Source organism: Calonectris borealis, chromosome 31, assembly GCF_964195595.1.
Source record: "Calonectris borealis chromosome 31, bCalBor7.hap1.2, whole genome shotgun sequence".
Taxonomy (NCBI): Eukaryota; Metazoa; Chordata; class Aves; order Procellariiformes; family Procellariidae; genus Calonectris; species Calonectris borealis.
Window position 1 is genome coordinate 627374 of NC_134342.1, and position 26233 is coordinate 653606.

Here is a 26233-nt window from a genome sequence, read left to right on the forward strand (position 1 = left end):
TGGGGGCCGCTCAGCTCGAGGCCGCGTCCCAGCGGGGCCTCGGGCCCTGCCTGCCGGCGGCACGCGAGCTCCCGCGGGGACCGGTAACCACCCCAGGCCCCCTCGGGAGGGCCGGAGGCCGGGGTGAGAGCCTCCCCCGGCACCGGGGAGCCTGCCGAAACGGGGTCTCTTACCTGGGCACGCCTGGAGGAATGCCGGGGGGGATGCGTGCCGGCCGCGACGGGATCTGAGGAGGGGCTGGGAAGGGGTCGTTATTAGCAGCGAAGATGTTCTGGGGTCCAGGGCGTGAGGGGATGGGGGGAGCGGCGAAGGAGGAGGGTCCCCCTGCGGGGATGGGAATGAGGGGCGGCCCCGGCGTTGGACCCCTGACGGCCGGCGGCCGGCCCGGCGGCAGGACGATGGAGGGAGGTCTGCGCTGAAGCGGGGGGCTGCGGAGAAGAGAAAACACCCCAGGGAAGGGAGCGTTGACCCTCTTTTCCCCCAGGAAAAAAACTCAAATCCAAGTTATCCCCTCGTCCATCCCGCTCATCCCCGTCTCCGCCAAACCTACGTGTGCCCGCCGCTCGGCTGCAGCCACGTGTCGTCCACGGGCGGGGGAACCGGCGTGGAGACGGTGCTGGTGCTGATGTCCCCGATGATGTTCAAGGCCTCTTTCAGGGCGTGGTACATGCGCAGCATGTCGTCCCGCCGCTGCGCCTGGTCCGCCGACTCCTCCATCAGGCTGTTCTGGTCGGCGGAGGAGTACAGGTAGGCCAACAGCTCCGAGTGGATGAAATCCTTGGTCTAGAGAAAGAGCCAGCGAAGATCAGCCCCGAGATACAGAACCCAGGGGTCGGCAGATGCAGGAGAAGGAGCAGGGGCCGGGGACAGCTCTCCCGGCTCCGGAAGGCGCGTGGAGCCCCAGCGACTCGGGGCTCGCAGGAGGGTTCAGCGTCCCCGGTTTGTTAGAACCGGGCGGGAGCGAACGCCAAGAACCAAAACGCCTCCTCAGCAAAGCCGCTGCCAAGCAGCTCGAGCACAAAGACATAAAAATTACGCATCGAAAGATCATCAAATCCCATTGTTCGGTTCTGGCTCGGCGACGAGCGTGGCGCAGCCCAGCCGACTCCTAACGCCAAGGGGGGGGGCCCAGGAGTCGTCCTCGGCGTCCGCTGCCTGGAGAACCCCAAAATCCCCGAGCCCAGAAGCTCCCTTCCCCCCCGAGGTCCACTCACATTGTTTATCATGAGGTGCATTATCGTCTTTGGCATGAGGTCCCGGATGGACTTGTTGATGATGCCGACGTAGGAGTCGACGAGGTTGCGGATGGTTTCCACCTGGCGTTCCAGCTGCGGGTCCATGGAGAAGGTGTTCTCCTGGGCGCCGTCCTCGTTCTCAGTCTGCTCAGGGAAAGCAGGGCACAAGTTACTGTCGGGATCAGACCCGGAAAGAAACCCCTCTGCTCCACACTTATTCCCTGTCCCTTCCACCTATTTCCATCCTACGCGGATGCTTTTTGAAACCAGAGTTTATTTCGTAGCCCGGAAGGACCAGATCCATCAGGTGGGCAGCGCAAAACTAGCGCCGCGTTATAAAGTTCCTCCTCTTCTGCGATACCGCGGCATTTTCCAGGGTATCCGAGAACCTACTGCGACACACCAGGAGCCAAGCCAAGAGCTCCCGGGTCTGAAGGCTCCTCCGGCCGCCTCTCCCCGGGCTGCTCCCAGGCAGCAGCCCTCGGCCAGCCCGCTCCGGGGGGGCTCGGACAAGTCCGAGGGAGTGTTTACTTGGTCTTTCTCTGGGTAAACTCCCGCTCGGAGGAAGGAGGCTTTCCAGCTGTCCACATCTTCTTGGGAATCGCAGGCCAGCTCGATCTGACGGAGATCTTTGTAGACGTTCCTGGGGAAGAAGGAGCAGGGGGGTGAGGACCGCGGAGGGAGACCGGGTGGGGGACGGGAGGCTCGGCAGAGCGCCGGCGAGGCCTCCAGCACCACGAGCCCTCAACACCAGGGAGCCCGAGGGAGCCTGAAATCCCCCCAGATTGTGTATATAAATATTGGCAAACTGCTGCTTCCTCGGGAGAAATCCTCCCCCACCGGATCACGGAGGCTCCTGCCCTGGAGCACGACACCGAATGGACGGGGAAGCCGGCCGCACGGCCAGCAAGGACCGAGGCAAGGGCAAAACCATCAGCCCGCCAACCACGGAGCGCGTTCGGCAGCGTTCTGAGCCTGCTGCGATGCCCAGAGAGCGACGGGATTTCGGGAGGCACCCGGACACCGCTGCCCCTGCTCACGGCCCTTACCTTTGCTCTGTGTTGAAGATGGCAAAGACGTGCTTGTTAGACATGAACCCCTTCTCCACGTCCCTGATTTTCAAATTATCCAAAGGCAACATGTATTTCTTCTCCTTCTCCTGGAAGAGGGGACAAAAGGGAGGGGTGAGAAGGAGCGAGCACAGCGGCGCTTTGCTAACGCTAACGAGACACCCCGAGCAGAACAAAAACCCAACCCCCCGAAACACGGCGGGGATCGGGGCTCCGGCGCCGAGGGGCAGCGATTTCCTCAAGCTCGCGCCAGAGAAGGTTCACCACGACGGGCGTTTCGGCTCAGCCCCCGGCACGCGGACCCCTGCCCGAAGCCAAGAGCTTCTCCCGGGCTGGAGCAACCTGCCTCCCCCTAAATCAGCAGCGCTCCGGATTGCGGCTCCGGCACAAGAACGGACCGTGAATCCCTTTCGGTGCTGCTCTGGCTACCCGGCTTCCCTGCTTTTCCAAGGATGCACCCGGCAGCGCCAAGGAAACCACCGGAGAAAGGGATTTGGTCCAGGGCAGCTGCAGGACGCAGCTCGACGCCAGCCCTGCCTGCGCCGGAGCTGCCCTCCCTCGGCACGGGCTCCACCGGAGCCCACCCCGCCGCATCCGCGGGACCCCAGAACTTCCCGGTGCCCGTCCCTGCCGGAGGGGACGGTTGGAAGGAGCCGGGGCCTCGCAGCCTGGCACGGAGACGGCTGCTGGTTTAAGAGGCTGCTCTCCAGCCCCGCCGAGGGGCCACCCAGCCGAGTCGCTGCCGAAACGCCACATCTGGAATTGTTTAGAACAGCTCCAGCTCCACTTTGTCTCCAGATGCTGCGCACACGGTCCCAAAAAGTGACGTTCGCCTTTGTAGAGAGGCCACGAACCCAAAGCCTTCCCCCCCGCCCCCCTTCCACCGCCGCCCCACACTCCTCCTCATGATTTCCTGAAAAACCCACAACTTTTTTCCAGACTGGATTCGGTTGCAAGGACTTTGCCACGTCAGAAGAGAGACAAAGCAGTTTCCTTTCGCCCATCGGGCTTCTCTCCTTATTAAAAAAAAAAAACAAAAAACCAAAAAAACCAAAAAAAAAACCCAAAAAAAAAAAAAAAACCAAACCCGGGAGGGGGAGAAATTAAAAATCAAAACCACCCCCGTGGATGCCGTGGGAAGCCGGAGACTCCAGCCCAGCCTGCCCAGTGTTCAGACTACCTGTTCAGGAGGGTTCAAAGTTGTACAGTAGTCTGCACATTGGTTAGATCGGGTTTGGCCGAGCAGCGCCCCAGCAGCGCCCCAGCAGCCGCAAGGTAAGGGGGGAGCGAGCCCGGATTCCGCCCTTTTCGGGAAGATTAAATAAGATTTTTTTTTTTTTTTTTGCTGCGATTTCACGCAGCCGGCGTGGGTTTGGTGTTTTGGTTTGTTTTTTTTTTTTTTTTACCTTCGCGGTAAAACGGGAGGGCAGAACCGAGGGGGGGAACCCGGCCGGGCAGCGCTCCCCACGTTTTCCCCCCCTCCTTGCGGCGGGGAGGCGAGAGGGTGGGCTGCATCCCCCCCCCAAAACCCCAGGGTGCTGGGTGCTGGCTTAGCAGCTCTCGGCGGTTCATTTTTTAACGGCGGGGGTTTTGGGGGGATGGGGGGGGGGGGGGAAGGGAGAGCTGGGCTTGCAGAAGACAGAGCCTCATTCATCCCCGGCCGGCTGGTTCTCATTACCCGCCGCGGAGGGGCCAGACGAGCCCCCCGAGAGGCCCCCGCGCAGGAAACCAGGGGAGCACCGAGGAGGGGGGAAGCCCGCCGGAGGGGGGTTTATCAGCTCAACGTGTTTCCTTCTCTTTTAGGAGGCAGATTTAAAAAAAAAGGGCTGGGGGCGGGGGGGGGGTGGCCGGGGAAGAGAGGTTAAAATCCGACTCCACGGTTCGGGAGAGACGTTCACCTTTGCAGCTCGCTTGGGAGATACAGGATGAACAAAGGAAACCCGGGCTTTGCTCTCGCGCCTGATGTTCGGCTCCCGGGAAATAAAAGTTGTGTTCACGTCTCCTTTTTCTGACCCGGCTGCTGGGCTCTGGCGAGGCAGCGGCCACACTGAACCCCTTGCGTGCCCCCCAAAACACCCTGCAAGCCAGCCCTTCCCCCCCAACGCAGCATCTGGCCGGGAGGCCGGTGACGTAAGGGGAAAGGCGAGATCACGGGCCGATTTTCAGACTGTGGGGGCGGAAATGTTGGAAAATCTGAAATATGAAAGCGGGGCGGCCGAGACCACGCCGCCACGGAGGAGATGCTGGCTCCGGCACTCACGCCGGCCCCGGCCGCCCGGACGAGGAGCCGGCAGGAGACGCCGGTCCTGCCGCCGTCCTGATCCCGGGAGGGTTGAGCCCAAAGAAATCGCGTGGGGTTCGAGCGGTGAAATGCCGTTTCCAGGCACGCCGGGGAGCGTCCAGCCCACTGGGGCAGCAGATCTCCCGAGAGGGGCCGGACAAATGGGTCCCGGCCCACAGAAACCCCGGGAGCGGAGGGAACGGGGTTCCCTCGCCGCGGCTCGGTCTCCCCACGCTCACGGGGAGGAGGGTCGGCGGCAGGGGCACCGCGCGGGCAGCGGACGGCGTGCGATGCCCCCCCGGGGCTTCGGGCAGCGGGGATGCCTCAGCCGTCTTTGCCGGGAGGGCGGCACGGGCTGCGGCCAGCTCCTGCCCGGCCCCGATCCCATTTCCCATTTCCCTCCAGCCTAAAGATCCTTCCCGCTCGGAGGGCAGGAGCCCCACCCCGGCGCGGGGATATTAACCCCAGCGGCACCTCCCGCCCGAACGCGGCTTTTGGACGACGCACGATGCAAGAGCAGCGCCGCAACCCCACGGGGAACGGCCAAGGGCGGGCTCGGGGCTCGGTGACAATAAACCCGACGGTCCCACGGGGTCAAGGACTAAGTTCTCCTTTACCCGCAGCCAAGCCCTGCAGAGCGTCGGTGGCTTTCCTTCCCTCCCGACCACCTGCATTGCTCCTCCGGCTTTGCTGTGCTGAGACGGTTAAACCGGGAACCGGCTGGGTTAGGGGACTGGGACGGGGCAGGGAGGTAAAGGGAGGTCCCCGATCCTTCTTGCAGGTCTTGCAACAACAGCGATGGGAGACAAGGAGAACCTTCCCCGAAAAAGGCAGGGCACGGGGGGGTGCCTGCACGGCACGGCCACCCCCAGGCTCGGCCAGGGCCAGGCAGCTGGATCCCGGAGGATCCCCGCTTGCCACCGTCTCCCGGTTCATCCGTGTTTACACAATCCCGAGGTCTGGGGGAGTGTCTGGAGACATGGAATTTGCTGGCTGGGACTGTGCGGTGTCCGCAGGGCACCCTCCAGAGGAGACCCACGCTCCTGCACGCCAGGAGATGGCCACGCTAATTAATCCTGGGCGCTAATTCTCATCCCCAAGCCTGAGGATCTTCTCACCCGAGCCCCGTCAACCACAGAGCCTCCCCCCAACGCCCGTCCCTCCCCGCCCGCACGTACCTCCTCGTCCTTGTACCAGGACAACGACTCGGCCGTCAGCACAAACCAGTACTCCTTGGAGCCTCCCTTCATGATGCTGATGTTGTTGATGGTCAACCAGCCTCTGCGGATCACCTGGAGACGAGAGGAGCGGTGGTGGGGAGCGGAAGGGAGGAAGAGGAGGGTTACAGGCTACTGTGGAGTCTCCGGGGGAGCTCCCCCAGCCGGAGAGCAAGGGGAAGAGCTCCTGAGCCCCAAAGCCCACCTAGTCCCTTCACAGAAAGCCCTAGCCTCAGCAGAAGACCCTCAACCAGGCAGATTTCGAGGCCCCACCTCGGAGGTAAGCTAGCAGCACGTGGGGGGACACGGGGAGCCCTTCTCTGGCTCCCAAAGCTGGGCAAGAAAAGCAGCGAGCCCCTGCGGTGAGATGCTGCGGCACCGTCAGATCCAAACCCAGCTCGGCGTTAACCCTCCCTCGCCGCCGGAGCCGGTCCGCAGCCCGGCCCCGGAGAGGAGCGGTGACGGAGAGCAAAAGCTCCAGGGCTCCAACGGCACGAGAGGGGCAGGAATTCAGAGCGTGCCTCGGGTTTCAGAGAGGACCGGAGCTGCCCGGGGGCGTTACGGTCTCTGCCGAGGGCTGGTTTGGGGTGTCCCGCACAGGGGTGCTGGTGCCGCTCCGTCCCGAAGGTCGGCATGCAGCGCGGCGCTGCCGGGAACACCGTAAAAAGCAGAACCCCAGCCTCCGTCCCGGCCGTTTCAAAGCCGCCGTCGCGCCGCCCGCTAGGAAAGATCTGCGGAGATTAACCGAGCCCCATCAGCTGGGGCGCGTTCCCAGGAGCAAGGACCAACTTACCCAGTCCAGCAACTGCCGGAGCAGCTCTCCCCATCCCTGTTCTGCGCAGGGTCTCCGTGAGCCCTCGCCGAGTGCGGCCCAGGCAGCCCTCAGCCTCAATATAAGCGAGGAATCCCGTGTTTCTCCCCCAAAACCCACTCCCCCTCTTCTGCGTTGCCCTCTACCCCAAAGCAGCCTCCCCACGGGGCAGCTCCTCCGCCTCCTCGCGGGCAGGATTAGCCGGCTCGTAGCCCCCGGTGAAAGGCTCCCCCGCAGCCCCCCGGATGGACCTCGCATGCAACACGTAGCAGCAGCCGCCGGCGATCGGGGCAGCAGCGCGCTGAAGCCAGATTGCCAAAGCCTGACATTGCAAGCAAGAGTTTTTCACGACACAACGCACGAGGACCGCGCTGTCCGGAGCGGACGGGAGCGTTCCCTGTCCTAAATCAGCCCGGGGAGGTAACGACCGACCGTTATCTCCATCGCGGCACTTGTGCTCTCTCCCAGCGCCGGTGGCGAGGAAGCTCGCACGATGCCGTAGCCGGTCCCTGCAGCTACCGTGCCGCAGAGCCCTCGCTAGACTATCCCACGTCTCGGCACCGTCGGAGCTAGAGCGCAACCACCCTGCTGATGCCAAGGAGCATCCCTGCGCCTGTAACGGCTTCCCAAAACCAAAAGTCCTCGTGGAACAGCTCCACCGGCGCTGGGCGCACCTCAGCGACACGCAGATCCCCACCGGCACACCTCTGCCTGCCGGAAAACATGGTGAATTATCACAAAGCCACCATCTTTGGGAGTTTTCTAAGCATTTCAAAGGCAGGCAGGATTACGCTCTGCCCGGCGGGGTTCCTCCATTGTTCCGGGAGCTGTTGTACGGAGGGGAAGGTCACGGCGGCTCGGCGCAGACCCCGGGGCTGCGGCAGAAGCCTTTAGACCGAGCTGCGAGTCTCTCCCCCCACCAGGGCTGCGGGGGAGCGGCGTTCTTCTCACCATCACCCCGGGGTTTTACTGCGGAGCTGCTACGCCGGCTGCTCCGTGAGCTGCACGGCAGGACCGTGCTGCACTTCCAGATACCGGTCTGCCTGCAAACGACCCGCTCCCAGGTAAAGAGGGGGAACGGAGGGGTCCCCAAATCTGGCTGTGTCACCCCATCCAGCTGGGACTCTGCTCTGGAGGCACCCAGGCACCCGAGGCGGAGGGTCAGACCTCCCCGGGGCAGGAGCTGCCTCGCAAACAGCAACGCCGACGGCTGCTAGAGACCTAAAAACGGCAGGAGAGCTGCCCGACCAGCGCCCGCTCCTGTAGGACCTGACGTATTTAGGGAAAGCCCAGCCCAGCTGGGAGGTTAGCACAGCCTCCGTCCAGCAGCCGGGCACCCACACGCGTCTTCCCGGCAGGCGAGCGGTATCCCGCGTTACGGTGCCCTGCGCCGAGCGTCCCGGCGGCAGCTCGGCAAAGCCGGCGCCCCGGGACCACGGCTTTTCTACCCCAGCGCTTCACAGGGGTTAGTACCACCACACGGGTTAGTAACGGGCAGACGTGGGGAAAACGCGTGGGGGGGGGTTGATTTAAGTCAGTCCAAAGCATGGATGGGAGGGAGAACGAACAACCCTTGCGGTTAAGCAGAGAGGAGTTAGGGACGAGCGAGGTGCGGAGTTTGTTATGGCTTGTACGGGAACCAGCTCTGAGCAGCTGCGCTCGAGGACCAAGGCAGGGCTTTAATCTCCACGCCGGGATTAAGCGGGGTAAAACGGAGCCAGCGCCAGCCCTCTCGGGCCGAGGCTCTTCCCCGCGCTGCTGGGGAACCTACCGAGGGATGGGGCTCGAGCCGCTCTCGTTTTCGGACTGCTCAGGTGGCTGCCAACGTAAAAGCCACGACAAAATCCTCCGGGTTAGGCACAGACAAAGCTCGGTGCGCCGGCGGGCACGGGCAGCTAGAGCTAAAACTTAACTCGTACAGATTTTTCTGGCGAGGGGAAGGAAGGAGCCCTGAAATTAAGACGGCAGAGGTTGTCAGATTAAAAATTTCACCTTCTGATTCGCTCTGGCGTGTTTGAGACGCCGATTCGCGTTTAAAAACCCATCTCTGAATTTGAACCGAGTCTGGTTTAAAAGGAACAGAGGGAGGAGTGGGGGAGATGGAGCAGCTGAGAGGATCGGGGAGGAGGAAAGGGCAGAGGGAAAAGGTTCGGCAGCAAAGCAAGCCCTGCGAGCCGGGTTAGAGGCTCTGGCAGGCGCTGGGACAGTTTTGGAGGGGATGATACGGAACAGGGAATCGGCCTTTAGGGCACGGGGATGCAGAGAGGGTCCATGTAGCGTAGAGGGAGCTGGAGCGTTAGAGAAAAGCCGAGATTTGATTTCTTTTGCTAAAGGGTAGAGGAGGGGAGGGCACCCTGCAGAGCCAGAGACGCCCCAGCTGTGCGCTGGCGCGAGGCAGGACCCAGAACACCTCCTCCTCTATCCCCAAATGCAGGTCGAGGAGGAGGAGGAGAGAGGAAGGCTGAGCCACCGTGCCTGGCACCGAGCAGCACAGCAGAGAGCCCAGAAGAAAGTTCCTTTAAGACCGACTGATATTGGCGAGAGCACCCGTGGTTTTAGGGCTCATAAGCGGGGCGAGCTTCCCCTGCAGAGGGGCTCCAGAGCTCTGCCCGGCTCCGAATCAGAAGCAGCCCGGCACCGGGCTGGCGCCTTGAATCCTTAATTGTCAGATCTCCACCTTCCCATCGCCCGGCACCATCACGTCCGCACAGCCAGCGATGGGAGCGCGGCCCTGCACAGAAATCATCGTGTGGGAGGCGAGAGACGGGCCCTTGGGGGGTTTGCTTTGTTTTTGCAGCAACATCTGGACGGTGCTAAAAGAAAATGGAAGTGTCTGAACAGTTGGAAGAGACGGGAAACGGGCGCGGGGCCCTCCCAGACCGTCGGAGCTGCGGATGCGGTTGGGGTTTCGCAGAGCAGAAAGGTACAAACCTTCGCGGGAAGAGCGGGACGGGCGCTGGCTGCGCTGCGGCAGGGCGGCTGCCTCGCCACCGCGTCCCTCCTGCTGCCGCCCTTTCACCGCGACCGGGCTGTTACAGCAGCCTCATAAAATCCATTTTTGAGATAAGAAAGCACCCAGCGCCTCAGCTGCAGCTGCTTTTTCACGGGACTCCGGGGAACTTCACCTGCAGCCGACTCCAACCTTTATCCACCAGCCCAGCGCCCATCCCCAGCTCCAGGAGCCAAATTATTTTCCTTCCCCGGGGAGACTCTCGGGTGCTGAGGCCACCCCCGAGGCAATACCTGAGCCGCGCTCCACGAGGCTGTAAAGCCCAAATCGGGGGTTTGGAGATTGCTTCCCTCTCAGACACTTCCATTTTCTCGGACCGCCGGCGCGATGCTCGGCTCCAAGCCCGGAGCAGCGGGGTCAGGACCCCCCCCACCCCACCCCACCCCCCCCAGAGGGGATCGCTCGACCGCAGACCAGGAAACTCTTTTCCATTCGGAGGAAACGCTGCCCTCCGCCTCCCCAGAAGTGAGTACGCTTGAGGAAAAACCTATCTGTTGGCTGAATAACGAGGCTGGAAGCAGCTGATGGCCACCCAAAGTTTGCCTCCAACATCTGGGAGCTGAGGCACCTCGGAAAAAGAGGGCTTCTTGCCGGATTTCTGCGCCGGCCGTGCAGCGTGCCGATGCCGTGAATCCGTCGGCAGCCGGCGCGAGGTCGGGATGCGACCTCCAGCCCAAAAAAAGGCAGCCTGGGGGAGATAACGCAGCTCCAGCCCCACGGGGGCTGCTGCGAACGGGGGGGGCGAGTTCCTACCTGCCGTGCCTGCCCAAAACGCGGGCAGAGGGACTCCCCTGCCCAAGGACCAGCTTCTCTCCACGTCCCACCACGGCAGCAGGCAGCTCTGCTGCTAAACCCCAAAGATTTTGGCTTCTTGCTTCCCAGCAAAACCAGCACTCACACCCTGAATCCCAGTATCCAGCTGTACCTCTTCCCAACGAGTACAGGCGGATGCCAGGCAGCGCTGACAGCCCGATGGTTGCGACACGGGCAGGGATCGGCTCCCAGCCCTTTTTTTTCGGCCGTGGGAAGAGCCCAGGCGTGGGGATGAAGGGGACGGACCGAATTTCCGCCTCTAGACTAAGCCCACGGAGCCCGGCTGCTCCCCTCGGGAATCCTGTCCTGCCCCTGCCATCAGCGTACTCAATTCTGGGAAGCGAGAGGCGGCGTTTTAGGTTTGAAAGGTCTTTCTGGCAGGGCCACGTCCATCGCTGGGTGTCGTCTACCAGCACTATCACACTATGTGGGTACTTACCAGTATCTCACCCTTTAAGTGCGCAAAATTAAGGGGGGGGAAAAAAAAGCAGGACAAGGAGACAGAACAGTGAAGAAAAACAAAGTGATGGAAGGGAGAAGAGAGCAGGAAGCACAAAAATGGTAGGAAAAAGCAGAAAAACAGCAAAAGAAAAACAGTTACATGCTATTAATTATAATTTTACAGTGTTAATATTTCATTACATTCTTTCCAAACAAGAGGCAACGTCTGCATTGGGTACTGCAAGACCTAACACCATGCAAGGGGGCACTTCCAGTCCTGCTCTCAGTCATGCACACCGGGGAGCAAACCCTCTCGGGAGCGGGAGGCCGCATGATGAGACAGAACTGAGGCTGACACGGCTGCCGGGCACGTCCCTGCGCTCCTCTCGGTCCCCGTTCCCTCCGCCCCCCACCCCGGAGGGCTGGTCTGGATCGACGGGGGCAGGAGCGGGCGGTTAGGCCAGACCCTGCCCCACGGCAGAGCACGGGGCTCCTCCAGCAGCGCGTGCCAGCCGGCTTCTCCCGACTCCCGCTGCTTTTAGACGAGCTCCCGCGGAGCAAACGCTCCCGCTCCGTCAGCCAGAGCTCCGTCTTTCCCGTCTCCAGCCCCCGTGTGAAATATCCCCCAAGGAAGGATTTGGTGGACAACTTGAATCCTGCTTTTAGACGAGCTCCCGCGGAGCAAACGCTCCCGCTCCATCAGCCAGAGCTCCGTCTTTCCCGACTCCAGCCCCCGTGTGAAATATCCCTCAAGGAAGGAGTTTGTGGAGCAGCTCAAATCCCGATTTCGGCGCTGCGAAAGGCAGCTGCGGGATGCTGCGCTGACTGCTGGAGCGGGATCCCGGAGAGCTACCTCTGCCCCACGCGAGGAGGGAGGACCGGGGAGCCGGCGGCCGTACCTGATTCGGGATGGCTCTTTTCTTGTTCGTCTGGGTGTTCCTTTGCTGCGCGCTGAAATAAGGAAAAGGGCAGCTTTAGGCGGGGGAAGGCAAAGCAAAGCGACGAGCGCTCAGAGCCCACGCGGCCACGACGCGCTTCCCACCCGGAATGCTGTAAGGAAGAGCCGAGTCCAAAAGGGGAAGCCCGACACATAAAATCCAATCAAGACCACCCAGACTCCGCGCTCCGTTGCAATGCGGACAGAGGAGCCCCTGCCAGAGTTTTGCCCAGGACCGAACGTACACGAGCCAGCAGTACCGAGGGAGGGGGACGGGGCTTTCCAGCCCGGACAGCTTTATCTCCTTCCTTACGGTCCTTATCTCCAGGCATTTACAAGGCTGCCTCTTCCAGAGGAGCGAGGTTATGACTTGCAGGGGAGGAAACACCAAGCAGATCAGCAGCGGCTGCCGATTCAAAAGGGATTTCTGTCCGGGAACCCAGCCGAGCCGATGCACCCCTACCACCGCAAGGCCGATAACCAGAAGAACTCGTCTCCAGAAACACCTTAGCCTCCTAGTCCCCCCCCCGGGTCGGAAGAGAGCATACCTGCACCAGAGGGAAAGCTACCTGTCTCTCCTGAGCAACCAAAGAGACGCGGGGCGAAGTGCGGGACGTAACCGTTAGTCAGGAGCAGGAACAAAATCCATGAAAACAGTTAGAACAATGCCGGGACCGCCCCACGCAGCAGCAGTTTACAAGCACAAACGGGGTCCTTTCCCTGCGGGACCGCACCGACAGCGGCCACCGTCCCTCCGACCCAGGACGTCCCTGACCTGCTGGGAATTTGGGAGGTGGCTCCCTGCCTGCCCCGATCCTGACCGTTCCTCCCTAAACCCTCGGGACACAAGCCGGGCGCCCGGTCTGAGCCAGCCCAAGCGTCGTGGTATCCCGGACGGGAACGGGAAGCTCTCCCGTGGCTGAGCTCCACTGCAAGCGCAAATCGGAAGCGGAGCTCGGAGGAGAAGCCTCTCCAGCTCTCATCGAAGGCCCCTGCGGGCTGCGGGGAGGGGAGGGCGCAAGCGGGGCTGCCCCAGGCACTCCAGGACATGCTGCTTTCAGCGGGTACCCACCCTGTCGCCACGTGCTGCTCAGTGTAACAGCTGGGGAGTGGGAGAGGTGCAGAGGAATCCGGAGGAAAGAGTGAGATGACGGTTCAAAGGAAAAACAGGAGAGATTAGGAGGAGAGGAAGGAACTGCGAACGAAGGTGAAATGCAGAGACGTAAAAAAAAGGGGGGGGGGAAGAAAACGAGAGGAAGACTACGTGAATTTAAAGAGCAGGAGGTGGCGCGGGCTCTGGCTGGCGAAGACGGTGACAAGCTCCGGGCGGAGCCGCTCGCCTCCGCTCTTTCTGTGCGGGGACACCTGAGCTAAACCTCCGGGCGCTTCCGAAAAGGTATCGCCCGATTCGGGGCTGCGCCGATGGAAAACGCTAGCCATCCTCTGGCCGAAAGCCGAAGCTGAGGGAAGACAGACTGAGAGGAGAGCCCCGCTCCTGGTCCTGGCCTCGCCTGCCCGGGCAGAGGATTACGAGGGACGAGCTCAAAGGATGGGGAGACATTCCCGCTCCAGTCCGACAGCTCCGCTGGGACGGGGCGAGAGTCATTTCGCCTTCCCTCAGCGCGCCCGGGGGGCACAGAAAATTCCTGAGTCTCTGCTGAAGGGCAGCAGCAGCCTTAATTACCTTAATTCATCGTAAGCGCTCCCGTGAGCGGGCACTAAGCAGTCTGAGGCTGAACAGCCTGACTCCAGCTTTGCACGCTCTCTGCCCTAACAAGCAGCGTTAACAAACCCTGCTTCGGGCTAAGGTCTGAGGAACGGTGTGGGGCAGCTCAGATCTCCAGGCCCTCAAACACTGGCCAGGTGGCAAGCAGAGAAGCGGAGCTCCCGTGTCCCAAATCTGAGAGAACCCGGGTGCAAAAGGTGCCAAATACGGTTTTGGTGAATTACGTCGGGACGTGGGAGACTCCTCCACCCGTCGGTGACCCCAAAAGGGTAACGTAACCCGTGCGCCTCCCCTGCAAACTGGGGACAGGACCACGAACCTCGTTTATAAAAAGAGTCTGAGGACCCATCCCGCCGGTAAAGGACTTACTTGGCAAATCCAATGAAGTCTTCGTGGTTGGTGTTGATGTAAGAGAGCTCAATGTCAATCAGCAGGAGAATCTGGAAGGAGGTTTACGGGTTAGGGGTCCCGCAGGGAGGGCTGAACACCCACAGCTCGCTCAGGGCGGCCGCCGAGCCCCAGGGTTGCGCTCGGGGACATCGGTGACCACGCAGGAGATGCCAGAGCCGCATCGCTGCCGCGAGAGGGAGCTTTGGGATCACGAGTGGGGAGATGCGGCGTGGCCGGGGTCCAAGGACCGGCTGCACGGCCAGGGCTTGCTTTGTCCTCCCAGCCAGCGGCTCGGCTCTCTCCCCGCTCTCTAGCCAAGCCGAAGATGGCGTCAGCTCACCTGGTCCTTCGTTTTGCCTTCCCGTTCCCTGATGTGAGTGGTAACGATCCTCTCCGTCTCCTCTCGTAACCTGGGGTAGGAACCAAGCTGAAAAGAAAGGGAGAAGGCCGGGGAAAAACGGCTGCTGATCGGACCGTGGCAGCCTCCGGCGCTCACCGCAGAAAGCCAGCGACGGGAGACGCTCACGAAGGGGACGGAGGACAGACGGGACTGAGCCCCAGTTCTGCCGGGAGGACACAACTGGGGCTCAGGGGCGGAAAAAGCGACAGACTTGATTCTCTTCACTAGATCCGACAGGATCGGCAGAATCCCCTTCCCGGGGGCCTTCGAAGCAATGCCAAACACGAATCCAGATTTTTTTCTTCCCGCCCTCAGACCCCACGGCTAAGCGGATCCGGGTTTTCACGGCACGAGGCGCGAGCTACGGCTAAGCACGGCAAAGGAGGTGGGATCTTGGCAACGCGAGGAGCGTTTTTAGCTGTTACGGGGGCGAGCAAACACCTGTGCAATATGTCTCGGCAGGACCCGTGCCGCGAAGCCGAGTGAACGCTACGTCTGTATTTGCCGGCATTTCCGACCAGCTTTTCGGGTGTCAGAAGGACACGGGCGTCCCCCCCAAATTAGGGACAACCTTGCGGTTGAACTGACTTTGGTCGGCTGGGTCCTGGGAGCGAATATATTCCAGATGTTCAGATTAGACAAAAAGGGATGAATTAAGACCCGTTACCTTTTCGGCACACTTTTTAATGACCGTGGCCAGCTCTGAGACCACCAGATCAACACACTTCAAACTGGGCTCTTTAAGCTTTACAATCTGTTTTTTCACTATGGCTTCAAAGGCCATGTCGGGCGTGAAGAGCCCCGTCCTGCACCATGCAGAGAGCGAGAGCGAAACACCAAGTGGAGTGGAGGGGGCGGGGGAAAATAGCAACAAAGACAGAAAAGAAAAGAAAAATGAGATTTTTTTTTTTAAATTAAGGTTAGTAACGTGCAAAGGAAAAAGCTGCAGTGCCCGCCTGAGAAATTCCTTCGGGTCCCTTGGAGCTGTCGGGGTGCTCGGTCCCCTCTCGGCTCCCCTGCGTCTCGCAGGCGGCACGGGCAGGCTCAGCCCCGGACCCCAAACTGCCTGCGGCGTCGGGGGCTGTTTTACTGATCAGAGGGCGTCTCGCCTCCGCGCGTACGGGATGCCTGGGCGCAGGAAAAAACCCTGGAGGGGCTCCTGGCTTCTCTCTAGACTGGATTACTCAGACCCAGCTCTGGGAAAACACTGAATTTCAACTCAGCTTTGGGGTAAAGAGCCTCCCCGACCATTTGAGACGGAAGGAATTTCAGCAGGAAGCGCTGGCTTCTTCACGTTACCCAGATCACAGTCAACCACGCTGGAAACGAAAGAGAGCGGAGAACTCCTGACCCGCCGGCAAACCCCCACCGGTCCTACCGCTTACAGAACCAGGTCAGCATTTAAACTGTTCTGCTCCACAAAAGCACTCTGGGTAGCAAACATCGCAGATACTTTCACGTTCTCGCCTGTGTGTAGCTAAATTTATTAATTTTTTTTTTTTTTTTAATAACGTACGCATTGGAAGGAGAGAGGAGCTGTTTTTCCTGCCCTCTTTTCGGTTTAAGGTTATGTCTTTTGGTGCTACCAGAAGGAGGTTAAAAAAAAAACCAAAAGTCACTCTGAGAAGCCGGTTATTAAATATGGAAATGGCCCGTTTATCCAGAGCCCTCGCACAGCTTCAGGGTAATTAACACTCCCACGGAAAAAAGACAATTGGGGGAGGGGGGGACACCTTTTGAAATGCAAACGTGCTTGTTATCAAGCAGCTCATTAATAGCAGACTTCGAACGGCGGGATTTATAGGCGTGCCACCAGATTGTTTGCTGGACCTGCTGTCCCCACCTTTTGTTTCCACGTTCCTGGGATTCCCAGAGTGCGGCGAAGCAGCAGTTTAAACCGCAGCTTGAGAAAACACGTGCTAAGAGAGGTACCGGGGTCCAAGAGCAGCCTGCCCGCCTGCCTGGCTCCTACCGGGAGCGAAGCCTCGGCAGCACCCCCTCTAACCTGCCGCCGCAGCCGGGGGCCTGCAGAGCCCCTCGCTGCGAGAGCCGTGCTGTCCCCGGGAGGGTGACAGGCACGGGAAGCCAAGTGTTCCCTGTCGAGCGTCCCCAGAAATCCCGATCCTGTCCGTCGGGATGCCCGGGAGGCTCAGGGACCCCGCCGGCACTCGAAGCGCTGGGTGATCTCGACTCAAGGACCGGCCGATCCCCTCAGCCCAAGGCAAGAGGGAGGACTCCGGGTTAGGAGACACGAGCCAAAGCTCACAAATATCCAATTTGCTTAGGGGGCTCCCAGATTTTCTTCTTTTTATTATATTTTTTTTTTCGGAGGGGAAACCAGGCAAGGCAGGCAGGTTAGAGCATCGCTCCTGCTTCCCCATCCCGCTGGTAGGAAGGGGCTGGATTGCCTCCAGCCGGTTCAATACCTTACTGGTACACTGTCTAACTGTATTGATTAACTCCTGAATAACGAGGTCGACACACTTCAGACAAGGCTCTTTCAGCTTCACCACCTGCTTTTTCACAATGGCTTCGAATGCCAAGTCTGGGGTGAAGAGCCCCGTCCTACAGGAATCCGCAGGCGGGGCGAGAGGGCAGAGACATGGCAGAGAAAAAAACAAAAGGGGTGATCAGGTTGGGAGGCGATCGGCTGCGTCCTGGAGAGCAATTCCCTCCCAGCGCCGTGAGCTGGGGCGGCCCCGGTCCTGGATCCGCGGCATCGCTCAACCCCGCTTCTCCCCCCACCGTTGGGGCTGCCACAACCCCCCGTGGTAGCACCCTCCAACCTCTCCCAGCACCCCCAGTTAGGGTGCTACTGCCCCCCACGAACGAGAGCGAGAGCCCAGGTGCATCAGCACCGCAAGGAAACGGGAGTTAACCTTTTTGGTGGTGTTTAGGGAAAACAGGTCACCAGCAGCAGGCCAAGTGATCCTGGGGAGAGCGTTAAAGCAAAGAGAAAAAGCTCTACGTTTCTCTTTTCCCAGGCCAAAGGAGAGCGGGCCCCGGAGAAGAGGACTTGCATTTAACGCCGTTCCTCTTTGGGGTCCCTAATTCCCTCGAGAGATCTGTGCTCCCCAGCACACGCCCCTGCAGCCAGGACCTGGGTCCCTCCTGTAGTGAGAAGGTTTAACTCACGTTCCCTACCTTTCTCTCAAGGTCATTTCTTCCCCCGCTTACAGGAATGTAAGAGGAAAGATAAAGGTTATTTTAGCGGCTGAACACGGGGAAACTTTTCAGCTCGGCGTCGGGGTTCTCCAGGGCACTAAGGGAGCGGGGCAAGCCTGACTCTGCTAACCGAGGCCGCTCGCTACGCTGGAGGGACACACGGGGAGGCCGAGTCACCCCTTTAATTCCCTCTAAAAGGCAAGGGACGTCCGTTTTCAGCAAACGCTGGTCTCCACGCGACACCGGACGATGAGCTGACAGCGATAGCTATCGCCTCTCCCTCGGCAGGAAAGCTCCGATCACACACACCCCGCGGACCAGGCTTACTGATCTACTCTAAGGAGAACGGGATCCGTGACCGCGCCGCTCCGATACTTGCCTCACACCGTGGATGTTTTTAATTGCATAGCTTATTTCTCGCCTCAAGTCCTTCTCGTCGAACTCCATCTGAAGAGGGAGGAAAGCCACAGTTAGGCTTTTCCAGCAAGCAACTTCTGGCAACCACGCGGGCGTGCAAGCGGGCTCCTGCTTCAGCCCTTCTTTCGCAGCATCGCGAGAGGCCTGAAGCACTCATCGGCTTTACAAGCAGCTTCAGAGGCCGCTCTCTATCCTGGCCAGGCTGGCTCGCTCTCTGCGGTTTTCTTATCTCAAATCTTGAGATCTTGCCCGGTTTGATATCCTTCTCCCTGCTCCGCAACTTCCTCGTTACAAGCCCAGGGCTTAAGCCAGAGGTCAGGCATCACCACCCAGAAACGACAGCCCCCTGCGTTTGCCGAAACACACGACTCTAACAAAACATCCCCTCCTTCTGTAAATGCCTGCGGGTGCCAGGGAGGGCAAGGCAGGTAGGACTGCCGGGGCTGAGCTGGGCTTCGGCTCCACGTGGATATCACAGCCCGGCAAGAGAGAGTTCAGCCCATCCCAACCACGTGCGGCTTTCTGTAGGAACGGAGTCCGCCCGACACCGTCTACGCAGCTCCGCACGCGCCCCCCAGGCCAGCTTTACCTTCACGAGCTCGAAAGGAAATCTCTCGTGGAAAATGCGATTGATTCTGGCACCCCCGGAGAGTTCGAGCGTGTCCACCTGGTCTCCTGAACCTTCGATTCGCTTCTCAAAGTCCACACCGAACTGCTGGACCATTCTGTGGAGAAGCAACGGGATTAAACGGGCACCAGCCGAGTGCCACGGACGGACAGACACCCAGCTGCCTCCTACAGCCAGCACCACCCCACCAGCTCCGCCTCAGCTAGTCAGGGCTGCGTAAAAGTTCTCCCAATTCCCTCTGCTGGAGCTGCAGCAGCAAAAATCTCCCTTTTGCTCTCGTCTGAAGAGCACGTGGGCAGGTCAAGGGCGCACGCAAGTCGTCCTTTCTAAGCCCGAGACCAAACTGTTTGCTTTAGGACAGGCAGGTCAGGCACGCAGCGCGCAGCAAGCACGAGACGCTAATTCTTGCCTGCAGAGATGCTCGGAAGGCATTTCTGGGAGAGGCTTTCCTTGTCCTCCCCAGCAGCCTGCCAGACAAGCGCCGGAGGACACAGAATCTCTCCTAGATGCCAGCTTAGCACCGTTGGAGTTGGCAGAGCCATCCGCCAGCACCGCTCGCTCCCAACAACGGGGCTATTCCGGGCTTTTCCTTGGAAGAAGCCACCGGCTGAGATAAATGAGCCTCGCACGAAGGGCAGAGCGAGTTTCCTTCTGAGCCAGCAACGTTTCTGGCTGGGAGAGGTGAATCTCCTCTGGCAGGTGAGGCACCGGGAAGGCAGCGCTGAGCGAGAGAAACCTACTGTAACAAAGCTTTGGTTTTTCGTGTGGGGTCATCGGGGCGGAAGTTCTTGTACTCCTCAACCTCCTTCTCCAGGGAGAGCAGCTGACTCTGGAGTTTGCTGCGCAGCGAAGGCAGCGTCTCCCGAATGTGGTTGGTCAGTTGCTGCAAAAGAACCGAGATAACTGAGACACCTTCCTCTGCACCAGGCCGGCCGCAGGAACATCCCTTTTCCACCAGAGATAAAAACCAGCACCGCAAAACGCTCGGGAAGGGAACCAAGCCTACCTGGTTAAGGACTTTCTGCAAATGCGGGGTGCCCATCCGATCGGCCATGTGCCGGTAAGCCGGGTGAGAAAGGAAGAACTTCCGCTCGGCTGCCAGCGCTGCCCTGATGTCCTTCTTACCATCGATGTCCTTCTGGCTTCGGTTAACGACGCCGATGTAGCCTGCAAGAGGACGCATGGGCTCTTGGTACGGACAGACGCAGCTGAAAGGTGTCCGAGCAGGGCCGTGCAGCTCCGTATCGCCATCCACAGCCACTTCTCCCGGAGCAAAGGGCAGCACGAAGGGCCTGAGCTCCCCAGCAGACACCGGAGAGCACAGGGGCTGCCCTTCGACTCCTTTTGAAATGCCGCTCTCGCCACATAAGAGACGAAGGTCGTGGCGGGGAGGATACGGGGTGAGGCAAAGCCTGCGTGGTTCATTATACCTCTTCGTAAAGGAAGCAGCTTGTTCTCCAGCACATCCCTGGCATCTGTGCCTTCATCCATCAGATCCAGCTTGGTGATGACTCCAATCGTCCGCAAGCCTGAAGCAGCCAGGCAAACGAGCAATCGATTAATCTCATTTCGCAGAACGCGTCAAAAGGAGGCGCGCCAGCGCGTAACCGAAACAAACACGGACTCGCCAGCGAGAAGCGGAACCGCTGGCCCTTCCTCAACCGTCAGAGGACGGAGAATCCTCTGTGAGAGGAGGAGGAGGGATAAGGAGACCCTCTGGTACCAAAACCTGATTGCCGAGACTCTGCCGCGACAGCCGCTGAAGGCTTCGTCGCCCCACGCCTGGGCTGGAGCAGCGGCGCGGGCAGAGACAGGCAGGAGGACACGTCCATCTTACCTTGAGGATCAACTTCTTTTGCCATCTTGAGCGCGTCCGAGTTGGCCAGATCCATGTTTGCCGGCGTGACGGCGAGGATCAAGCTGCTCTCCCTGCTGATGAACTGCAGGATCATCTCTTTGATCTGGTACTCGATGTCCTGCGGTTGGTCCCCCACCGGCACTTTGGTGATACCCGGGAGGTCGATCAGAGTCAGGTTCAACACTGAAAGGACAGAGACCACCCGCGTTGGGGCTCGAGGGGCTGGCGCTGGGAGCCGTCGGCCTTCCAGCTGGATCTCTTCGGATCTGCTGACAGATCCACCCCTCCGCAAGCCTTAAAACCCCCTCTCGAGGAAGAGTTACTGCTGTCTTTGCTCAGGGGGCGGCCCAGGCAGCCCCCATCGACGCCCAGGCTGGTATAAGATCAGCCAGACCCACGCAGCAGCCAGCGTTTGCTTTTAGGAGAGAGGCTGGGCTAAAGCCCACAGCCACCGTGTACGCAAATGCCGGCTCTTCTTCTTCCGCAGTGTTTTAACACACGGGAGCCTGGGGCGGCGGAACAGCTCACTCACCGTGCGGCGAATAGACGCGGAGGTTGATGGGGACGGGAGAGATGCCTTTGTTCGTTCCCGTCACCCTGTCGGTTTCCGCTTCGATCTCCTGCCGCACCTCGTCAAAATCTGTGAACTTTTTGGATTTGCAGTGCAAAAACTCAGCATATTCTAGAAGAGATTAAAAAAAAAAAAAAATTAAAAAAAAAAAAGGAGAATTTGGCCCAGGACGGACACCGAGATTCAACTGGTTTAGAGACATTTCTACATTGCAAAGCAGAACCAGCCCCGCGCTTCGGCGCGACACCGAGCAGCCGGGCAGGATCGGTGCCCCGGCGCGGCACCGAGGACCTGCCCAGGGATTAACCTGGGGGTCTTCGGCCTCCTGACTGGCAGCAGCCCCGAATAAACTGGGCCTAGGCGCTTCCTCTGGCTGAGGAGGGAAGGCCGGGAGGATGGCAGGCAGCCGGCTCAGGCTGAACGCGCTGACACTCTGCCTGCTGCCTCGGCGTTGGCAGCAGCTGCTTTGATGCGGACTCGGAGTTAACGTTTCCCTTTGCCAAAAAAGAAAACTGCCCTTGGGTGAGATGCTGGCAGGCAGCCGGCGCTGGCTCCGCTTAACGAACCTCAACATCAGAATGGCCGTGTTTGTTTTCACCCGGGCCTGTTTGCCTTTCAGTCCCCGCCGATTGCTTTTAAATGTTTTATTGCCCAGACTCCTAACGCTGAAGAAAGCCCCGAGTCTTCAGCTGCCAAGATGCTCTGGTGCGCCCGGGGGGCAGGACAGCAAAGCCCCCCCCGGCGCTGGCAGCACCCTCGTGCTGGCAAAAGGGCTGCAGCGGCTGCGGGGAGGCACGCCGGTGCCGGAGACCTGGGATATCGACTCTGCACCGTCCGGCAAGGAAGGACCGGCGGCGCTTCCCGGCTCCCCGGCTCCGGCAGCCCCTTGCCAAGAAGGAACCGCAGCTTCCCTCCACCTGCGCCGCGAACTCTCTTTTATTTCCTCGTTCTCCCTCCAGATTTATCGCTCCATTCTGCTCTGCCCCCGCAGCCAACGACCCCGTCTGGCGAGGGGCCTGACTCTGACCCCAGCAACTCCGTCTACTCCCCTCCGAGTCCAAGGAAACCGTGCCAGGAGACAAACATTAACCCAGCCCCGGCTCCTCTGCGGGGAAAACGCCTGGGAAGAGAAAAGCAGCTGCTTTTTCTGAGCCTCTGCGCCATCGCCTTCGGGTATCTGAGATTTTCTGACAGGGTTTTGCAACCCGTTAGCGCAGGAGGGGAGTGGGGGAAGCTGAGCGGGGGCGAAGGGGGAAGAGAGAGGGCGCTTCCCGACGGTCACCGGGATAACGACTCCCTGGCTCCTTGCGACAGCTCCTCGAAAAGGGATTTTAATAGATTTGGGGCCACAGCTTGCCCCGGGGTGGTGCAACTCACTTCCTCCCTCCCGCAACCGGCGGGCGGGGCGAGGGGAAATACCAGCCCTACCCTCGCCCTTCCACTCCTACCGGTTCCAGCGCCTGATGACACCTCATCGTCTGAAGGCCACGACCGACACTTTGCAACCCCCTTATGTGTTCTGGGTCCCAAAAACGACCGATTACTTGATAAACAGGTCATCTGAATAAAGGCGAAAGGAGGCTGCGGAGCGCGGCCCCGCGGACCCCTCCAGCTGGGCCAGGATTGACCCAAAACCGTGCTTTTTCGGAAGAGGACCGCCTGTTTCATTCAGGGGAAGGCAATAGGAGAAAAATCCCCGGGGATCAGGCCGGCTGATGCTTTCAAAGCGTGCCTGGTTGGGAAAACCTCCTCGTGCCCCCGCGTCCAGCTCCTCGCCGCGCGTGGAGGCAGGCGAATGGGGCAGAGGCCGATTTCGCAACCCCTCTGTACCAGGCTGCGAAGCGGAACCGAGTCACGGGGCGATGGGGAAGCAGCCGGGCACGCTTTTATTAGCGAGCGCCAGCGTTTTAAACGCTTGTGCACAAAGTTCCTATCATCGGGATAGTGACACCTTAAGGGAAACGGGAATTTTCTGCCGGAGGGGAGCAGAAGGACGGACCTAAATGGACCAAAAGGTGTCACCGCTTCAACCCCTGCTCTGCTCCCCTCTCCCCTGTGCCAGCACAAGGCAGCTGAAGAGGGCTGACCCCCTATTTTTCAAACGCACCGCAGTCTGAGCGGGGATTTAGCACCTTTTGAGGAAGAAAGGATCATCGCACTCTGCTCAGAAGCCTCCTGCAGAACAGGCACCGACTTTTCAGTGTCAAGGGCAGCGTCTGTTCGAAACGAGCCCGAACACAATTCATGCTGCCGGCGCACGCTCTCAACCAGACGTACGCCGAAACGCCGGCGTCGGCGCCAAATTACAGAAACCTCCTCTCTCGTCTGCCACTTCCAGGGCGGCTTTCATCCCCAAGAGCAGGCGTGCTCCCCAGCAGTCAAATCCCTGTTGGAGAAACACTCAAACGAACTAGAACCGTTACCGAAATATTCATACGCTCGTTAAACGACAAATCTACGAGGGGCTCGAGCGCGGGCAAGCAGCCAAACGCCGGCGGTGCTTCCCGTCTGTAGGGTAGACGGAGCCGCGTTTGCCACCGAAGGGTTTCAACCACCCTCTTCTGAGGAGGGAGCTGGACGGCTTCTCCTGCCCGGACCGTACCTGTCTTGGAGAAGATGAGCTGCAGGATGAGAGGCCGCCGAGTGACAATTCCAGAGCCGCGGGGAAGGAAGTCCCTGCAAGGAATTAAAAGACAGACGTTTACTGACATGGTTAAATAAGTTAATGCTGTTCATCACCCCGATATCTAAACAGCGGGCGCCGGGGATCGCTGTGCAGGGGCTCGAACACACCGAATCGGCTCCAGTGGGAGCTGGAAGAGAGTCAAAGATGCTCCCGGGAGCACAGACACCCGTGACACGACAGGAATGTGCCCCCCCAGCGCCTGCCCCGGTCTCAAGGCCATCCTCCCACCCCCCCGCTATCTCTCCCTGCGGAAAAGGGGCGAGACGGGAGCCCCAGCTGCGGGGACACCCCGTCCCCGAAAGCAGGCGGGAGGAGGACAGGCGCTAAGGCAGAGGAGAGCGGCTCCCGCGTCCTTCCAACCGCCTGCGCCGTGAACTGCTTCCGAGCGACTGCGCGCGAGGCCGTGGGTGCAGGAATTCGGAAAGCAGTTTTCCCAGCTGCCAGCCATTAAGAAATTCAAGGGTCTACTGGATTTTAATACCCCGCTAATTCAGAGGAAAAAGAAAAAAAGACACCTCGACAGAAGGGATAAAACCATCACCTTCTCTTTGTTCTCTGAAACCACGCAGCCTTTATGGTTTCACCCCGTTTCCCCCAAAGGCCCCCTGCGGAGAGCGAAACGAGGCGCAGAACCGACGCCGTTTCTCCTGCCCCCCGCCCGGGTGTCAGCCCGAGCCTGCGGAGCCTTTGTGGGGATTTTCCTGCCTGGAAATGGTGCTGCTCCAGCGGGCAGCTTTGTTCGGGGCCGTTATCACCCAGCAAATGGCTGCAGCTCCCTTCTCCCGGGCCGAGGGCGACGGGAATTGGATGGGAAAACGGGTTTGCCGAGCAGCTCCGTGCTGGTGGTTTTGCTTGCTTGGAAACGGGAGCCATAAGAGCTCCTTGGGAGAGGCCAGAGCAGCGCTGAGTGGATTTATTACTTCCCTTAACGAGAGAACGCGTCCAGCTTATCGGCCGAGCACAAGGAAACGAGACTGGCATCGCGGGCAGGCGGTGCCCGTCGCTGTCACCCGCACCCGAAGGCACCCTGGTCGGGGGGACAGGCTCCACCGGGAATACACCCCCCCCTCGGCTGTACCCAACCCCGCACGTCAGCGTCTCCGGCTGCCGCCGATCGCGGTTGTCAATTACAACCGCAACGTCGGCGCGGGGAACGTCACCTTCACCCGAACGCCACGTAGGAGATTTCGGATCCCCGAGCCCCGTTCAGAGCCACAGCAGGGAGGCAGCCCCAAGAACAGGGTTTCTCTAAATAGAAACGTGCTTTTATCACCCTGGAAAAGAGCTTCCTGCCCGACCGGGAGGACAGGTCCTGCGGCACCCGCCACGGGAGGTGGGATGCGACAGGAAAGGGAAGCGTTTGAGGGCGTCTGCTTGACGGCAGCAGGAACATCAGGACCTGTTTCAGCGCCGCTCGCTACCCGGCACGGTTACGTCTCTGCAGTTTCGCTATGACGGACCCTGTTACGCTATTTGGAAAGCGGTGGCAGCTTCCTCCTGCGGAAATAAACACCGTGAGACGCAGAAACCCGCCCCACGGCCCCAGCGCCTTCCCCGGGACGGGGAGGGGAGAGCATCGGTGCCGGGAGGAGACCACCACAGCATCTCCTGCGACCTGGATGGGATCAAACCCCCCTGGCAGGTTCCGCTGCTCCCTTCTCCCACCCGCATCACCTCCGACCTGCCGCGTTAACGATCTCGGGGGGGGTTAACGATATAAATCCCCCAGCTCCCGGCCCCCCGAGGCGTGCTAACCTCGCAGGAGCCGGGCTGTAGAGCGTGAACTCGCCCGCCGCTACGCCGCGGGGTCAGGCATGAGCGACCTGCCCTTTCGACGTGAAGCGAAGCCGAACAAGAGCTCGCTTCATCGGGGAGGACGGCGCGACTCCAGATAGGGGCCAGCCCTTGCGTGGCCACGGGGCCGGGTCACCCCGTCCGTCAGCCGTGGACGACAGCGAAGTGGGTGTTTTTACAACCGTTACCGCTCGCACGCACGTTTGCGCAGCCAGGGTTGGCAGGAACCATCTCCTTCGTGAGAAAACATCGACTGCAAACACAGCGGGGGGAAACCGGCGCCTGCCAGAAGGTCCCTTCCGCATTTTTTACACATTAAAGTGACTCAGAGATGTGGGGCAGGTGGCACGAAGCAAGACCTCAATTGGGCTGACGCACCTCGGAGACGTAACCTCCGAGAAGTGAGGTCAGACCCGTGTTTGAAATGACAACATTAAACCCGGATTTTCCCATTCCCTTGGTTATTCAGGATAATCCCCTATCTCCGCTTGCCATTTGCGTGCGGTACCAGGAAATTCTGCTTTACAAAGACAGCAAAAAGACAAAGGTCGCTGCTGGAGGAAGTACACTTAATGCATCCCGTCCCGTATAAAATCACCTGAGAGCTGATCCCGAGCGGCGAGCGCTGCCTCGTACCTGCCCGGCCCTGCCTGTCCCTGCCTGTCCCTGCCCAGCCCCCTCTCCGGTTTCAGGCTCCCATTTATCTTGACGGATCCTTCACCAGCGACCCCATGGCGGCTCTTCCCCAAAATCCAGGGAAAAGCCATCCCGAACTCCCCGGGA

The 26233-nt window shown here is 60.2% G+C and overlaps 1 protein-coding gene across 9 annotated transcripts in view; it reads right to left on the reverse strand.

Moving 5' to 3' along the window:
* Positions 1-26233, reverse strand: part of DNM2 (dynamin 2) — a 33810-nt gene that overhangs the window by 2299 nt on the left and 5278 nt on the right. For 2 of the 9 annotated variants that reach the window (XM_075134269.1, XM_075134267.1), the window contains exons 2-20: positions 23573-23646; positions 20932-21081; positions 20379-20582; positions 19972-20070; positions 19548-19708; positions 19282-19424; positions 18503-18638; positions 17876-17943; positions 14999-15137; positions 14272-14358; positions 13911-13981; positions 11778-11829; positions 10877-10888; positions 5765-5878; positions 2285-2394; positions 1767-1878; positions 1215-1379; positions 551-783; positions 174-428 (exon numbers count right to left, since the gene is read on the reverse strand). In XM_075134269.1, the coding sequence (XP_074990370.1) occupies positions 174-428; positions 551-783; positions 1215-1379; positions 1767-1878; positions 2285-2394; positions 5765-5878; positions 10877-10888; positions 11778-11829; positions 13911-13981; positions 14272-14358; positions 14999-15137; positions 17876-17943; positions 18503-18638; positions 19282-19424; positions 19548-19708; positions 19972-20070; positions 20379-20582; positions 20932-21081; positions 23573-23646 (2385 nt within the window). Of the gene's footprint in view, positions 1-173; positions 429-550; positions 784-1214; positions 1380-1766; positions 1879-2284; positions 2395-5764; positions 5879-8406; positions 8565-10876; positions 10889-11777; positions 11830-13910; positions 13982-14271; positions 14359-14998; positions 15138-16757; positions 16897-17875; positions 17944-18502; positions 18639-19281; positions 19425-19547; positions 19709-19971; positions 20071-20378; positions 20583-20931; positions 21082-23572; positions 23647-26233 lie in introns of those variants that run through there. The other 7 variants (XM_075134268.1, XM_075134266.1, XM_075134275.1 and 4 more) reach the window with 5 other exon arrangements.